The 18,018-nt window shown below is 41.1% G+C and overlaps 1 protein-coding gene across 4 annotated transcripts in view; it reads right to left on the bottom strand.

Annotated features, from left to right (window-relative positions):
- The window catches only part of TTC39B (tetratricopeptide repeat domain 39B), a 198,678-nt gene that overhangs the window by 50,839 nt on the left and 129,821 nt on the right, over nt 1-18,018 (bottom strand). For 3 of the 4 annotated variants that reach the window (XM_045509927.2, XM_045509925.2, XM_045509928.2), the window contains 5 exons: nt 16,958-17,053; nt 14,729-14,827; nt 6,218-6,328; nt 3,682-3,813; nt 2,379-2,455 (listed from right to left, as the gene is read on the bottom strand). In XM_045509927.2, coding sequence (XP_045365883.1) covers nt 2,379-2,455; nt 3,682-3,813; nt 6,218-6,328; nt 14,729-14,827; nt 16,958-17,053 — 515 coding nt within the window. The remainder of the gene's footprint in view (nt 1-2,378; nt 2,456-3,681; nt 3,814-6,217; nt 6,329-14,728; nt 14,828-16,957; nt 17,054-18,018) is intronic. The other variant, XM_045509929.2, reaches the window with a different exon arrangement.

Genomic DNA, 18,018 nt, shown 5'->3' with positions numbered 1-18,018 from the left:
TGCCATACTACCTTCCAAAGTGGTCTGTACCATTTTGCATCCCCACTAGCCGTGAATGAGAGTCCCTGTTCCTCCACATGCTCGTCTACGTTTGGTGTTGTCGGTGTTCCAGATTCTGGACACTCTAATAGGTGTGCAGTGGTATCTCATTGTTGTTTATTTTTCAGTACTGCCAAACTTGCCATGCCCAAAAACATAATAAAAAGATAAGAACACAATACCTTCTGTTTTCAAGATGTCTAACATAGAAACAATTCAACGTTTCCTCATCCATGTGTGACACACTTTGTGCCCTTTCCTACCCACCTATAGGAGAGGGTGTCGGGTACAGTGGAAGGAACCCTGGCTCAGGGAGGGCAGGTTTGAACCCTGCTCTGCTAGGCAGGGAAACCTGGACCATTTTTCTAATCTCTCTGAACATAAGTCCTTAGTCTATAAAAAAGAGGTTACACAGCTTATACTGGATAATGTTAAGGAAAGCACCAAGAATAGTGTCTTACACACAGAGAGTGCTTTTTAGAAATTGGGCATTATCATTACTATGCTTTTATGTTGTTGTTGTTGTTGTTGTTACTATTGTTATTATTACTTACACCCAAAATACCATGCTACTGTTTCCAAAACTAAGGTTAAAAAAAAAAAAGCCTCAAATGTCACCCTTTATATTGCAAAGAAAAAAGAAGGCAGGGAGCAATGGGCTACTGGAGAGAAGTCACATAGAGGAAAGAAGAAAGGAGAAGATAAATGAGTCAAATTTCTCTGGGGCCCATTTAATTTCCCACTGATCTACTTTACTGGACTTCAAGCCTACTGGGGCCAATTTACATAAATGGCCCTAAAATGAAAAAATATCCTATCTGAAATCAAGGGGAAAAAATAAACTCTTATGGGTTCTTGGAGGTCAGTTTCTGGAGAAAAAGATGCTGGGCTTCAGCTGCCTGGAGGGACCAGTGAAATGCTCTACAATGCCTTTAGGGCCAATGCCATGCCTTTTGGAACCAGTCTCATGATCCCCTCCTGTAATCAACACTGCAGTGATTCCAAGTTCTCCAAGGCCCATAACAAGCTAATAATACTCTTCTAACAAAGCAAACAAAACTTTATGATGAAACACACTTAAAAATGTGTCTGGCACACACCTGACTACTAAGAATGGCTGACAGCAGTATCCAGAATTGCTGTTGCCTTAATCAGCCATGCTTTAACGATTTCCTGTGACCTTTCCCAAAGAACACAGTTGACAACTGACAACACAGGCACAAATTCTCCATAGGTGGCAGAAGCTTTATTCTACAACGGCCACATTTGAAGGGCATTATTTTCTCTTGCACAGGAGTATCTGGATGCTCCTCTCATGTAAACCATTCTGACTAGAGAATAAGACTAATAAAACAGGGTGGATCATGGAACTTCTGCCCTAATCTCTGTGGGAACACCAAGCAAGTGACAGCAAGAGGAGTCATTTCCTCCCAGCCATTGGATCAATATGTCGTAGACATTCACGGATTCCTGAATATTCCTATATGACCACAAACCAAACATCTTCCATACTGTGAAACATCATTATTATTTTAAAGGTATCAAAATTACTTTGACCTTGAGAAAAAATTAATAGCTTGTAGAAAAACAGAAACTCTCGCACATGGATGGTAAGAATATAAAATGATCTAAGTCTTTGGAGGAAAAAATTGGTAACATCTATAAATGTTTTCAGTTTTCAAACACTCGGTCCCAACAACTCCACTTTGAAGAATCTCTCCTATAAAAAATGTGACAATGAATATATTTATGTTCATGTATAACTGAAAAATTGTGTTCTACACTGGAATTTGACAAAACATTGTAAAATGACTATAACTCAATAAAAAAAATTTTAAAAAAAGAATCTCTCTTATGAAATACTTGCAAAAATGCATGAAGACAAGGATTTTAGGACAGCATTATTTGTAATAGTGAAAAAAATAATGTCACTGTCCTTCAACAGAGAAAAAGTAATTTATGGTACCTAACCTATGGAATCCTACATAACTACACAGAATGAAGTACAATTTATATGTGTTGACATGGGAAAAGTCAATGTCAAAAATCACAGTGTAGAACAACATGTATCATGTGAGCCTAGGCTTGCAAAAAATGAAGAATAATCATAAAAATCGTATGTGTACTTTCTGTACATGTTTGTATACGTACAGAGAAAAATCTGCAAGGCTTGAACACCAAGTATTAACAGTGGTTACTTCTGTAGGGTGAGTATGATGGGGAGGAGGGAAAGACATTCCATTTACTTTACATTATACACCTAAGTGTTGAATTTTACAAGCATGATCATGTTTTAACTTTTCAAAGACAGGAAAAAAACTCTTTTAAATGCCTCTTACCTTCAGTCAGCTGTTCCAATGATCCTCTAGAAAGAAGACTGGAGAAAGATTCTACAACTGTGCATTTTTTCCTATATCTGCAGAGAATAAGGAGAAGGGGAGATGGGAAGTAGAAGGAAAAAATAACAATAAATCAGGCCAAGCTCATTTTCATTTGAATCCATCTCAGTCACAATCATACCAAAGAGTCACCAAGGCAGGACTCTAAACCCTGAAGTCTGGGGGTAGAGACCACCCTTTTGAACCCAGCGCACCCAGCTCCCAGCCTTGGGCTGGCATCCGTGGGCATCCAACCATGCTTACTGAACACAAACCTCCACAAAACAGTGACTGCTACCTCAGTCAAGTGCCTCCCCTGATCTCTATGCCTAAAATCAGTATTTCTGTGGTAAGAGTCGCCACGGGTTAAAATGGAGTTAACTTATGGTTACCAAAGAGGAAATGAGGGGAGGGATAAATTAGGAGTTTGGGATTAGCAGAAACAAACTACTACATATGAAATAGGTAAACAACAAGATCCTACTGTATAGCACAAGGAACTACATTCAATACTTGTAATAGCTTATAATGAAAAAGAATATATATATATATCTGAATCACTATGCTGTACACTAGAAACTAACATATATTATAAATCAACTAAGCTTCAGTTAAAAAAAAAAAAAGAACAGAGTTGGAGTGCAGTGTTTGGAATCCCTCTTCGTTTGAGGGGCTGGCAACATCACTACATGAGGACGTAATTTCATCCGTGTTAAAATTCACCAATGCTAGTTAATAGTTCTTGCTAGGGGCTGTCTATACACACAAAGATTAAAAGAAAACTGAAACGCCATCTCATTCTCACCACCCAAAACTGTTCAAGTGTGTTCATTTACGAGACAAACAAAAGACTCCCTTCTGAATTCGCAATATCTCCCACATTAAAGAATGCTCCTTGTTTGGCCTGGCTTGGCATGTAGCACCTAAACGCTCCACCCACAGAGACCCCTGAGAAATGCTTGCTGCCAACCCTGCTGAAATCTCCCTCGGCCCATCTCAGTAGCTCAAGTTACTAACGAGAAAAGTAGACAGTATAGATGCCCAGTGTTCAGCCACACCAGCATCACACTATAATCCCTTACTGGAAATGTTTATCTCTAGTACATAAAACCACATGAGGCTGGGAAATCTGATGCTCAAGCCCTTTTCTATAACCATGGCCAACCTCAAACAGAGCTCTCAGTCAGGCAAAGTGCATCCATTTTCTCACACAGACAGCAAAGCTTGCCGGCATATCCCAAGTATTTAACTACTCAGCTCATACTTTTGGCAGGTTTGTAAGGCGTCCTTCATGGCAGAAATGCCATTCTGAATGTCCTGCTGCTCGAAGGTCATGACGGCCTGCAGCACCACGATGGTGCTGTAGCCCAAGGCATGGTACATGCTCTCCTTCGCCCTGGGGAGGACACGGAAAAGTAATACATTTCAATTCAGCCGGAAAGCGTTTAGGTCTCATCTGATACGAACCACATGAAATCCAGTAAATCCACATTGTGACTTTCACAGTGATGACCTTTACTCCTTTACCATGACCACCGAAATAATGTGGACTACAGAAAGCATGCCCTAAAAAACTCAAGCACCAGGGACTTTTCCAATTCAAGCCCACAGGGGCAGCAGGAAACATTCCAGGCTGAAGCGGAATGTGATGTGTGCTTTTCCCTGTTCCACCACAAGGGGGCAGCCTGCCAATTCATTTCCTAGACAGTGTTTCAAAGCAAATCGATTTTTCCCAGTTGAACAAGCAGTGTACTGTCTTTAGCTCTGAAGTAAGTGCTCAAATAAAGGCCGCTGAAAAGCTATTTTGTGGCAGAGAAATTCTGATGTGGTTTTTGAAAGATAAGGCTTGTTTAAAATCAACTCCCCTCTCCCAGCCACAGGCCATGAAGAAGCAGTATTTTTACAGCAAGTTAGGTCAGCCACAAGGACCCAGACAAAAATCCATGGTAGACGTCATACAGAATCTAATCCCATTATGTGGAAATCCTTAATGAAAGTTCTTGATAATTCTAGTTATCAAATTATCAGCGAGAACTGCTTTGATTCTTAAGGATATTAATTAGTCCTAAAAGATGGCCCACCCCAGGCTCTCAGGCTGTGAAAACATAATTTCTTTTCTCAAAACTTCTCAAGCTATGTTAACTAGTTATTTATAAGATTTAAAACATTAATTCAGGGTTTTGTTTTTAATTCCAATATAATACTGCTGCTCTGCAAAACAAACACAAGCCACATTCTTCTCCCCCCTCTGGAGACAGTCTAAACATCCTTTGGTAATCTGCAGTTAGTCCCGAAACAGTGAGGGCACTAGCTAGTCAAAAAAAGAAACAACAACAACAAAAAAACCCACAAGGAGTAAGAGCAGCCCAGAATTAACCAGCAAGGGTGGTTTAAACCTCACATTTTAAACCAAAAGCTTCTCCAAGAGGAAAAAAGTATTCAAGTGGGAAAAACGTATATTTAACAGTGAAACAAACATAAAGATCAGAGAATAGAATTCTTGACTAAATACAGGACTAAGGCATTTATTTTCATTCCATACAATGACCAGCGGGGTGTCCTTGGCAAGGAGAAAAAGAAGACTTTGAAAAACAAAGGAAGAGGCAGGCAGATTGAGAGAGGAGAGACAAGGAGAGAAAGGCAGAGAGAGGGGAGGAGAGAAAGGGGAGGTAGACAGAGGGATATAGACTCAGAAGAGGAAGGGAGGGAGAGAGGTCTGAGGGACTGGAAAGGACAGAGGGCTGGAGACAGGCAAGGCAGAGATTGTGAGACAAGTGTCTGAGACAATACCGGGCAATTTCCTTAGACCAGGGGCTTCGCCATCCACTTTATCATCTGTTCCTAACCTCAGAAATGCTAACTGATCGCAGCTCTTCTAAATCTTAGAATTACCGCAGCCTCAGTAGGTAGGTTAATTTCTAAGATTCAAAGTCAATGACCAGAGTCGTGTCATCTGACTGACTACTCAAAGGAATGTGAGTCCCACTCTTGTGCCCAAGTAACCGTCTTGAAAACTATTATATGAGGTCTAAACTGCAACCAAGTAAGTCACTGTGTCTGAAGGCACGATGGAAACTATAGTCGCGTGCACAGGTAGGGACTGTGGCCAAAGTCAGGCCCAGAAAGAAAGCTCAGCATGGATTTTTGCTGCCACATCATCAAAATTAACGGGTGCTATTAATTGAAGTTAAATTGCTGGGGGGAGAGTACAGCTCAGTGGTAGAGTGTCTGCTTAGCATGCACAAGGTCCTGGGTTCAATCCCCACTACCTCCATTAAAAATAAGCGAATAAATAAATGAACCTAATTACCTCCACCCACCCCCCCAAAAAAGAAATTAAATTGCTGAGCTTGTTTATCACATAAATAGGGAGTCCCAATATCTCTATTATCTTAAATTTCTTCCCAGCATCTGAGATGAGTATGTTTTATTCTCCCCATTCCATTTCAAAGGAAAACTATTCCCAGTGATATTTAAGCTCAAGAGGAATATACATAAAAATATTTCACCAAAGAAAGCAAAATAAAGCATTACAAAACTACAGAGATGACATGATTTGAACAAGTATAGAAATTAAGATAGGAGAAAGAATCAGAAATTCTCGACGAATTAAAGTCTGGAAGATAGATTTCTTAACTGGATATTAAAACTAACGAACACTTAGGGGTTTCAACCAAATTAGCTTATAAATATTCAAGTGGAAATGCAGAAAAGTTAACTGACAAGCATGGCATCAAAGACAGAATCGTCAAAAGCATCTGAAAAAATACATTTTATCCCAAAGAAATAAGGTTAATTACCATGGTTGAAGCAATTCTAAGGCATCAGTAAATTTGTTACTTAGAAATAAGTTCAACGCCATTGAGCATTCTTCCAGGCCACTCCTGAGATCCACCTTGGTTGACGGTGACCTAAAGATCAAGAAAAAATACACAGGATTTCTATGATTTTTGCTGTTAGCAAGCTGTTATGGGGGTGAGAGAGAGCATGCGTGTGTGTTTACACTTTGGAGACAGAAGGACAGGCTGAAATTCTAACTCTGCCACTTACCCACTATTTCTTTAATCTCTGGGAACCTGGCTTTCTTATCTGTAAAATGGGAACACCACCTACTTCATGGGGCTGTTTCAAGGATGGAATAAACTGACAAATAATGCTCATAGCAGGCACTAAATAAATGATAGTTGTCTCCCCATCACTCCAAAGACCACAAGTGTAGGAACTACTTCTATTCATGGGAGGTGGGGAACAGAGGTTATTTTGTTTCAGTTTGATTATGTAGGGGAAAGAACTGTGCTTCAGGAAAAAACTGCATTGTCTAAAATCTACAGGAGAGCTCCCCAGGTTATTTGCTCTGGTCATTTGATTCTACGGGAGCTCTCTCAGAACTCTGTAAATTATATGTAACTGATAGCAGTGCAAAATAATTGTTGTCTATAGACATGTGCTAAAAGAGAAACAACAAATAACCAAAATGGAGTCACTTAGGCTAAGCCCAGCCAGGACTTAAACTTAACCTAATTACATTGTCAATCTTCCCCAAGAAGGTGATCTTTAACCAGCCAACCTGGAATTTCTGAATAACACTAGGAAATCCACTAATAGACTCCTTCCACTCCCCTTAGGAGGGGGGCCTAGTCTGAAACAATGCACCCTTTGCTAATAATCTCCTTTTTTCCCCTGGTTCCTCTGCCTTTAAAACCCTTTCCTTTCCTGCAGCCTGACAGAGCTCCCTTCTATTGCTATCTGGGATGCTGCCCAATTCACGAAATGCCTAAGAATGACAATCAGATCTTTAAATTTACTCAGTTGAACTTCTGTTATTTATCACATGTAAATTCTCTCCTGGCCTTTAATTGACTTCCCTCCTCTACTGTGGGAAAAGCTGGTTGTGCCCGAATTTGCACATCCATTTCAACACTCCTTTACTCCATGTAAGTTTGTGCGCCTTCGAGTTCTCCTTTGAATCTGTTTTAACATCTGCCTAGTTCTCTCACTGATTAATGAGTTAAAGTAAAAATTTTAATACATGTTTGCTTTTATATCTGTATGAGTCATGATTTTACCTTTTGAAAACTGTCTTAATTATTTATGATTGATAGAAATTCTGCTCTGTAAAACTAGAGCCATCTTTAAAATGTTTTGTGTAGCAAGTTTTAATAAGAAAATATTTCAGTAAGTCAATGAGCAACTACAATGATTTATTTAAAAGTGCTGAAAGTTGAATTTCCATGCCACCATCCTCTCCAAATTCATTTGTCAAGCGTGAAAACAAAATCCAGCTTGAGTGACTCATCTTCCATGGGTGGGTTCTGAAGGTGCTACAGGGAGCCAGCCACCCTCTGGCCCCAGGTCTTCTCATGGCCGGTTCCCTTTTAGTTCTTCAGATCTCAGCTCAAAAAGCACCAACTCACAGCTGCCTCGCTGACCCCACCCCACCTGCCTCAGTTTTGTTTACATCATGTCACTTGTTACCATCCAAAATATCTTGTGCCTGCCGGACCGCTAGTGCCTTCCGCTGGATCTAGAACATAGTACATGTCAGTAAATATTGTTGAGTGGGCAGATGAATGTTGAAACAGCTCTGGGTAGAAAGAGAATTCCATGCCTACGATCTGAAGGCACCTCTCCTCTTGGAAAAGAGGTTAGCAGGAGAGCTCAGAATTTGTGATGGTTAATTTTATGCATCAACTTGAATGGGTGAAGGGATGTCTAGAGAGCTGGTACAATATTATTTCTCTGTCTGAGAGGGTGTCTCTGGAAGAGATTAGCCTTTGAGTTGGTGAACTGAGTGATGGGTTTCCCCAAGCTAGGTGGGCATCAGCCAATCCGTTGAGGGCCACCACAGAACAAAAAGGCAGAGGACAAGTGAATTCGTGACCGCCTTCTGTTTGAGCTGGGACATCCATCTTCTGCTCTCTTATGCTGCTGCTTCCGAGGCCTTCAGACTCAGACTGAAATGCATCACTAGCTTTCCTGGTTCTGCAGCTTACAGACGTGGACCATGGGACTTCTCGGCCTCCATAATCAAGTCAGCCAATTCCCATGATCAATCAATCAATCAATCGATCAATCTCTCTCTCTCTGTGTGTCTCTCTCTCAATATATCTTTTTGTTTTGTTTCTCTGGAGAACCTTGACTAATAACATTACAGAACTGCTTTGCCCTTGAGTTTCCAGTGAAAGAAGAGGTCAAATTAAAATGCTAGGAGTTCACAAACCTCTCTAAGGAACATTTTTCACAATAAAGTTGCTTACACCTCCCACAGAAGTCCATCACCAAATTCTGTCATGTTACTTCCTGAACGTCTCCTGCATTTATCCTGTTCCACCTCCACTACCCAGTCCATGTTAGCTGTCATTTGCTGCCTGGTGTCTACAGACACATCTCTCCCCTACTTCCTCCACCACCACCCCCATCAAATCTCTACCTAGAATTCATTCAAGTACTATTTCTGGAGCTCGAACTACGTGCCAGGCACTCAGTGAACAAGACACACAGGATTCTGGGTTGTCAAAGACCTTTCATGCTCCTGGGGAGGGAGGGCAGACTTGAGCAAGACCAGTAACTGAGATCATCTCAGACTGGGATAATTAGGCCAGGAAAGAAGCTGGTTTGCGGAGGGGAATGGGGAGAAGGCCAACATTAATGAGGATGGTCATGGAAAGCTCTCTAACAGGGTGACACCTGAGCACTGGAGAACGGAAGCACCATGGGGATATCTAGGTTGAGGGGAGAAGAGGAGACTAAGCTGGGAATGTGGTGAGCCAGGCAGAAAGTGGGAGGAAAGCAGGCAGAAACCAGAAACCAGAAACCATAGTGGCAGAGAAGATGGATTTTACTCTAAGAACAAAGGGAAGTTTTTAGCTCAGAAATCCCACTCCCTTTCTTTTTCCTTTTTGGTGGGGGGAGATTATTAGGTTTATTTGTTTATTTTATTTTTTTTAGAGGAGGTACTGGGGATTGAACCCAGGACCTCATGCATGCTAAGCATGTGCTCTACCACTAAGCTATACCCTCTCCCCCCTACTCCCTTTCTAATAGCGTCTTTCCTCCAACCATTCGGTTTTCCACTGTCATCTCTCACCTGTCCTCTTAAGCGCCACTCCCACCAGCTCTCTGGGAGTACAGCTCATCCTTTATTACCAAGAAATGGGCCATGAACAGATACCAGTCTCCTTGCCAAACAAATCACCACCTGTGCATCTCAGCCGGCCACGCTGGCCCCTGGGAGGATACACTTGCAAGCTCAGCTCAGAGGGAGAAATGAAAGTAGGCGCTGAGCACCTCCAAACACCGTGACCAGAACCCTTCTAGCATTTTAGTGACACGTTCACATGAAATTGACACCTCATCCCCTCCCAGAATACTGGTGTGACCGTGGGTTCTACAACAACTGACCAAGACAGCAAGTTTAATCTCGACCAGGACTTCTCAAACACGTCTTGGAGTCAGGTGTTCTCTCCATTTCTGCTGCCATCACATTAACTGAGACTATTACCACCTCAAGTCTGAATTGTGAAACAGTCCGCAAGAATGCCTTCCTATTCCTTGCTTTGCTTATGGGGCTCTCAAACTTCAGCGTGCATTTGACTCACCAGAGGGCAGGTTAAACCATACTGCTGCACCCCACCACCAGTTTCCGACTCAGTAGGCCTGGGGCAGGCCCAACAAGTTCCCAGATAATACTAATTTTGCTGTAATTCATCCTGGATACCATTCTCAGATGACTCTTCCTAAAACAGATTTCAATCAGACTGTCCCCTTAAATTATGAACCTCCAATGGCTGCCCACACCTACCACATGAGGTTCAAACCCTTCTGCCCAGCCCCACCACACCTGTCCGCCCAGACTACAGTGATGAGTATGACTATTTAAAAACAGCCGAGTATCTCCACGAGGCTCATCCACATGGCATCCTCCTCCTCTTCAAGCCTGATGAGGTGGGATGAAAATTCCTGGACCGGAAATCAGAAGTCAGCATTGCCATTCACTAGCCTGTGATCTTCAGAAAGTCACTTAACTTCCTGAGCCCATTGCCTCATCATTGAAATGGCCTCCCATTTCACCATGAGTGCAAGAGAACAAAGGCAGTGCTTGTGAGTATGCTTGGTGAACTGTCAAAGCCTATGCAAATTAACAACCACGGGTATAATTCTGCAAAAGCTGCAAGTGCCCGGCCCAGCCCAGAGGGACTGCACACTCACAGTCTTGATTGTCAGAGCCCCACCCAGGTGCCTCTCTTAATATATAACTTTGGTAAAGTGAAGACTCTTTCTTCCTGTTTCTGATTTAGAAGATGTGTTCATTTAAAGGTAAAAGATATTTTTAAAAGGAACAATATCTAAAATAATAACCTGTTTCTTTATCTAAGCAATTGTGTAGCACAAGTTAGCAATCATGGCAGTGGGGAAAGAACAAAATGCCAATATGGAGGATAAAGGCCGAATAAAGTATGTTCAGAACATCTGAAGCATTATTTGTTAAGAAGTTTTTCTCATTAAAACCTTAGTAGCTATGAGGGCAAACAGAAGCGAAAACCCAGCCCTTTGTAACATAAAGGTTATACTCCTTACAGGATAATCAACACATCAGAACTCTTATATTTATGAAGATTTGAGGAGGGGGGAGGGGAGAATAGGGCTACTGTGGATCAAGCTAGCAGCAGGCAGACAGGAATCTGGATTCTTTGCTAAGTACATCCAGAGAAAGTTTTACTTTATTCAGGAGCCCAGGAGCCCCTTTGCTTCAAGACCCTCCATCAACGATTACTCATATGTACTGCTTCCACTGAAACTGTGGTCCTAGATAACCAGATCTCAGACTCCCAATGCCATTTTCAGTTCTTTACCTGGGGAGTTCGTTTCTACCCTCCGAGGACTCACAGTTTATACTGACACTATGGTGGGTAGAGAGATAACTGGGGACTTTTTTCTCCTCTTTCCAAATTACTTGGACTCTGTTTATGTTACTCATCGGATGCAAATTTGATCTATAAAAATTTTTTAATTTAAACATAAAAGTAATGTTATAAAGAAAAAAGTCTTATCTCTACCAGCTGGATAACCTTGAACAATTCACTCTACCTCCCTAGGTTTCCGCTTCCTACTTTACAAGGTAGTTATAAAGGTCAGGTTAAGCACGTGGAAATCTAAGTATAATGAATTCTGTATACTGAGGCACTAGTACAATTACCTAGGAGGGTCAAATTGCCCAGCCTCACCTGCCTGATAAGAACCACACACACACTCATCCTTTCTGACCTGGCAAAGTTTCTCCATACTTTGCTCGTAACCTGATGACTCACTCTTAACCTTGTTAACTATGAGAACTATTAAAGAAAAGGCAGAGAGGAGATTTTTATGATTCGTGTTAAAATGAACAGAAGTCTAAGAAACCAACAGATAATAATGCTGTACATTTAAGTTCCTGTAAATTACTCCTTACATTTCATTTGCCTTTTTTACTTGATAAATCAATTATTTAAAATAAGGGCACACCCAAATAGTTACTCACATTTTAAAACTGTCCAAAAGCGTCTCTACTACGAACTTCTTTTAAATCCATTTCTATGTAATAAAGGCTCAGTAGTAATTGGTGAGTATGGGGAATGTTGACTAGTTACCTGGGAAACACGCAGGTGAGTTGGAAAGCAACAGCTGTGAGGGAGAAATATTTCCCCTCACTCCTGAGATTCCCCTGGTGGGGAACTCAGTTGGATAACCATCCCGGACCCCCACCTCTTCATTCCTCTCCTGGGAAAGAAGCCATCTGACTGGGCACAAGTGACCCAGCCCCTTCCTGTAGGGAAGGCGGACCCGTAACAGTCTATGCTCTCCACACAGCAGTGAGCTGGGAAGGGCGGTCTCGACTCCACCACGTCACCATCCTCACAAGGGAAGCTGGCAAGTGAGAACCTAAATTTTACTCAGACATGTGTCAAAAGCCCATTTCTCCATGCATCTAGTCTACATCCTCCAATATAGTCTTTAAGAATAATAAAGCTGAGAGTTTGACTGCTATTGATCTGACCCCATTACCAATATCTCAGCTGGCTCTAGACTTGGGCCAAAAAGAGACAGTTCTTCTGAAGAAAGAACTAAACACTCAAGGATGTGCAGGCACAGAATGGTAGCAGGGTAAGAGAGTACTCTGCAGAGACTTTTACCAACATGTGTAGGAGTCTTGAGGGTTCTTTCCCAAGTAAATCCAGGATCCCATGTTCCCAAGAGCTCCAGGCCAACACGTGTCAGCTGTGTGACTCTGGGGGGCAGCTGCGTCCGGACAAGCAGACGACGGAGCTCCTGGCACAGGGCCTTGTTAACTGTCCAGGGGAGAGGAGGCACCCGGCACGCTCACAGTCCACGGTGGGCTGTGCAGGGCGGTGAACTTGTAGGCAAGTTACCTAACCTCTCCAACGCTCTGTTTCCTCATCTATAAAAGGTGTATGAGGATATGACAGTATCTCCTCAACAGGTACTAACACTGAAGAGATAACATACGGTCAAAATGCTACTAAATAATTCATTAAAAGGAACAGATAAATGCTATTATTTTTAAAAGAATACAAGTGACTAGTCTCTCCTTGTGTGAATAATGTGCTCGTCCTTCAGAACCAGACGGGCTCACAGAGTTCTGATCCAAAACCACTCCACAGTGGTGCTGCAGTGCTTCACATCATGTCTGCTTTGGTAGATCTATCAACTAACAGCAAGAGTGGAGCTTTGATCAATTGTTTTTAAAAAGCACTTAGTCTACAAAACCAAAACATAAGAAGAAGGAGGTCAAAGAAAGCTAGGCTGAACTCAACATAATAATGTCTGGGTTATCTGTCCTGCATTCCTTTTTTTTTTTTTTTTTTTCTCATTGTGGTAGCATACACATAATACAAAATTGACCATCTGAACTGTTTTCAAGTGCATTGTTCAGTAGCGTTAAGGATAGCACCTTGTTGTTGCAACCAACCTCCAAGACTTTCTCATCTTCCAAAACTGAGACCTTACACCCATTAAACAGTAACTCTCTCTATGCTGCATTATCTACTAAACAATCCAAGAGAGGTTTCCCCTTTTCTCTCACAAGCTCCTCTTCAAAATTTGGCCATACCTCAATGATTTAGCCATTTGAAAACTTCATCCCACTAAACAGTCTCTAGAACTCAGCCTCCTGAGTGACCAGAACTCCCTGCACACCTCTGGGATTCTCCAACACCAGCCTTCATCAAGGGATAAAGCTGTGCCCACACTGAGCTGACAGGCTAGGCTTGGTAAGTGAAGTATAACAAAGTCTGTAAAAGGTTTGCTCTCCATTCCTTGAATCCGGACACCCTTGACCTCTGTTCTACTTCCTGCTTTTGACAAATTTTTCAAGTAGATCAAGAAGACAAAATACACTTTGTCTTAGTGATTGAAAAGTGGGCAACCTTGGCATCGTTCCATGTCCCATGGAAGACCAAACAACATGTCTCTCAACTCTAATAAAAAGATACAGTAAAAAAAAAAAATACAGTAAGAGGAGGAAATGATGGGAAGGCTCTGGACCAGGGTGGAAAGTCTTTCCTCGTTTTTCTAAAAGTGACTTTAATACAGCTGCTTCTGTGTGACAACTAGTGTGTCAACAGATCTAAAGTGATGAACACAAAACTTACAAGTGTCTGAAACTTTGTCACTGGTGCCCTGTAAGAACACCAGCAGTAACTCAAGCTCAAAGAGTTTCAGAGTTGCAAGGCAATTTAATTAGCCATATACCCTTCTGGGCATCAGCATCCTTATGTGGAAAGATTCTTACTTGGCTCTTTCAAGTTGAAGTACAATCAAAAGAAACCATGGCTGTCAAAACACTTTGTAAGATTAAACAAATGAGAAGGATTATAAACAGGGAGGCAAATGGTTCATTAAAGATGCTCCAGCCATAGTGGAGGAGGATATAGTTCAGTGGTAAAGGACATGCTTAGCGTGCATGAGGTCCTGAGTTCAATCCCCAGTATCGTCATTTATAAATAAATAAATAAATCTAATTACTTCCTCCCCAAAAGAAAAAAGAAACAAAGTAGCAGAAAAAAAAGGGGGAAAAAAAAAAGATGCCCTGGCCAGGAAATGGGAAGACAGAGCATCAGGAAGCAATTCACTACCTGGCTGAAGCACCTTGGGTATGTCATTTGTCATCCAAGATTGTTCATTTGTTAAATAGTGACCAGCTCACTCCCTGACTGTCTCACAGCTTTGTCTGTGGAGCAAACAGTCACATGAGGAGTAAGCAACACATCAGGTCAGGTGCTGCTACTCTCTACACAGTCCAACTACCCACATACTTGCTCAAGTTTGAAGCACTGCTCAACTCGGCAGGTGTCCTTCTGGGCTGCTCCACAATAAATTTACAAGTGCTTGTTTTTACAAATGCATTAGAAGACCTGTTGATTAAAAGGCAGAGTAGGAATTTTTTAATTTTTTTAAGAAAAATTTAATTTTAAAATGAAACCTACAAATGCTAAGACTATACTGGAAGATGCCTTTACACTATTTCTTACATTTCCCTGTTTCTGCCTTTATATATCTTTAACCTCTTCCTCTCTGCCCCCTTTCCAACTCAGAAACACACACAAATCTCATTCATTTCTACTTAAAGTCAAACCTGCAAAAAAAAGATAACTTCCTCTTGATTTTGTTTTCTCTCCTGAACTTCTCCCACCCCTTCTCGTCAGGGACAATAGCTTCAAAAAGGCATTGACTCTCACTATTCCTACACCCCAACTCCATTCATCTTCAGCCACTGCAGCTTGGCTCCCACCCCAATTTCCTTGAAACCCTCCAAGCGAATGGTCTCTGATGACCTAACTACAGGACATAAAGGAAGCTTTTCAGTCTATATCCCTGTAGACCTCTTTGCAACACGTGGCTCTGTTACCCTTATTCCAGAACATGCCTCTCCCCGAACCCCTTGTTCATCCTGCAGCCGCATCTCACTGCAACTTCCTGTCCCTCACATCTCCACAGTGCTTGACTGAACTCATTCCATCAGTTGTTCCTCCGATGTCTGTGTTCCTGAAGCTTCCTTTCTCCACCCTCTTCTCGTTTGTTTTGCTGTTTTTGGAAATGGCATGTACTGCTCATGCCTCCCACAGCTATACACCTGCTGAAGACTCCCAGCGTACCAATCAAGCTGGGAGCTCTGTCTCTGAATGCTCACCCTTTATTTGTCACTGCTTTCAGTAATATTTTTTAATTTATTTTATTTCAGCTTTCAAACTCAGCATTATAAATGCTGACGCAGTGGTTACCTAGGAAACTATCAGATGGGTTAGAGGACAACTATGAGATAAGAATACAGATTTCTGAAGATAGCTCAGATTTCCATGAGCAGAGACATATGGAATACAAAAGTAATAGTGGAAAATAAATGCCTTCAGATCCTTGGGTGTTATTTTCAACTTCATCTCCACTCCTCAATCCCTATAATACTGTACCCCTTGCATATATCGTGAGGGCTGAATCCTAAGACAAACTGCCAAGTCCATGAATATTTTGAACATACTCAAAAATAGCTGAAATTTCAAATGCAAAATCTAAAATGCTAAAGACGTGCTGTATAATTTAAGGTTTAATAAACCTATAAGGATGGATGGAAAGCACTTTCTTGTGGTACTAAAATAAAGCTTTCACAGAGTTAGTTGCCTTAATAACAGAGAAAGGAACAACTTACTTATGCAAAAAGAGACAACTGGCTAAAATGATTCTAAAATGGGCAGAAAGGAACAGTACTCAGCAGTCAAATATGATATTATAAAAATATTTAGTGAAAAGGAAAAATGTCATCACATATTACACTTTAAAAAGCAGGTCACAAAATAGTATAATTAATACCCCAATTAAGCAAAAAAACTGTAATATCTCTACATAAGAAGAGAAAAAGAAAGGACACACACCAAAAAGCTAATTGTGGTGACGATAATATGTATTTTATCTCTCCTTTGTGCTTTTCTATATTTCCTGCATTTTCTACAAGGAATGGTTCTTAAAATGCACTTTTAAGCCAACGTTACAAGAAGAATGTAAGTAGAAAAATCATCATAATACAATATTCAATGAAAAACATATGGCTACATTCATACAAAGGAGCATGTGCCCAGGGGAAAGACTGGAATGAAATGCACCAAAATTCTAACAGTCTGTGTTAACATGCTCATAATTCTTCTTTCCTCCATCTCTCCCAATGCTTGGCAATGTGGTTATGTTATTTTATAATAAAATTAATAGTTAAAATTTTTTAAGATAAAAAAGGCTCAAAGGGGAGTTGTGCGCCAAGAGCTGAACTGAGTTTTGTTTTTCCTTTATGTAACAGTGCCTCCTATTCACTACATCCCTTAGCAGCTCCCAGTCACCCTCCCTAATTTGTAAGGTGGGCAGTACATCTGCCTGGGGTTCTTCCCCACCCCACCAGTTAGTAAAACACAAAGCCCCACTCTAACATCAACGTCACAAGTCATCAAAGGGATGGACTTCTCTCCCCGGTCCCCCAGGAATACCCACACCCGCTTCCTGACCTTTTCACATTAGATGTTCGATGCTGTCCAGATGCCTGTCTTGTATCAAATGATGAGAAATGTTGGCTGCTTGTTGCCATATCCACTCGGGAAGGCCTGTTAATGAAAAGGCAGTGAGGTTTGTATTTCTTTGTCTTGTAAGAGAAGTCTACACACATTCAAGTACAAAACACAAGCTCTTCAATTATTTAAAATATCTCACCTCCTTTCTCAATTTTGAAAATCAAATAGCAAAATCTACTCAGTTATGTGGTGAACATTCCTGAAATACAGCCCCAATACAATAAACTTATTTTTCTTTCTATTCTAGTACACAAAAAAGAAATTAGTTGCAATCACCCCCAAAGCTGTCTACCCAAACAGCATTGTAACTTGTCGATATCCTTCCAGCTCTTTCCCAAGTAAATCTACACATATATTATTATATTTTATTGAAATGGAATATTATTGCAGGGAAGGAAAAAGCTTTTATCAACCCTCATAGGGTTCCTGGCTGGGTCTGAAAATTAAGCTGACAAAGATAGATCCACAAGAGTAAAGCATATATATTTGACTGAATTTTTACATGTACATGGGAGCCTTCCTAAGAGAATGAAGACCCAAAGAAGTGGCCAGAGCAGGAATATTTTAAACTTCTTAGATCAAGAAACAACACAACAACAAATTTGTGAAGAACTGGCAGGACACAGGGGTTGGGCTAGGGGTAAATGGTGAAGAAATAACTAGGAAAAAAAGGGTGAATTTAACAAGGTTTGTTTGTAGACTCTCGGAGCTCTAAGAATCTATCTCTAGTACAAAGAGAATTGATGTCCTGCCTTTGGGCAGAAGGGAGAACTTTTTCAGTGTTTACTGCTTCTTGATTGCCTTTGGCTCAAAATGATTTTTATGTCAAAGAGGCATACGTATTTTGGGATAAGATATTCTGGTTTCATTCATTACATGCTTAATGTATCCTGAATCCTTTCTTCTCAATCAATATGGAGTTGCTCTCTCATAGTCACTGTCTGTATAGCATTCTACTGAATAGAGGTAACATAATTTGTTACTTATCTTTCATTTTG

This window comes from Camelus bactrianus, chromosome 4 (assembly GCF_048773025.1).
Source record: "Camelus bactrianus isolate YW-2024 breed Bactrian camel chromosome 4, ASM4877302v1, whole genome shotgun sequence".
In the NCBI taxonomy this organism is placed as follows: domain Eukaryota; kingdom Metazoa; phylum Chordata; class Mammalia; order Artiodactyla; family Camelidae; genus Camelus; species Camelus bactrianus.
This window is presented reverse-complemented; position numbering and strand designations above follow the sequence as displayed.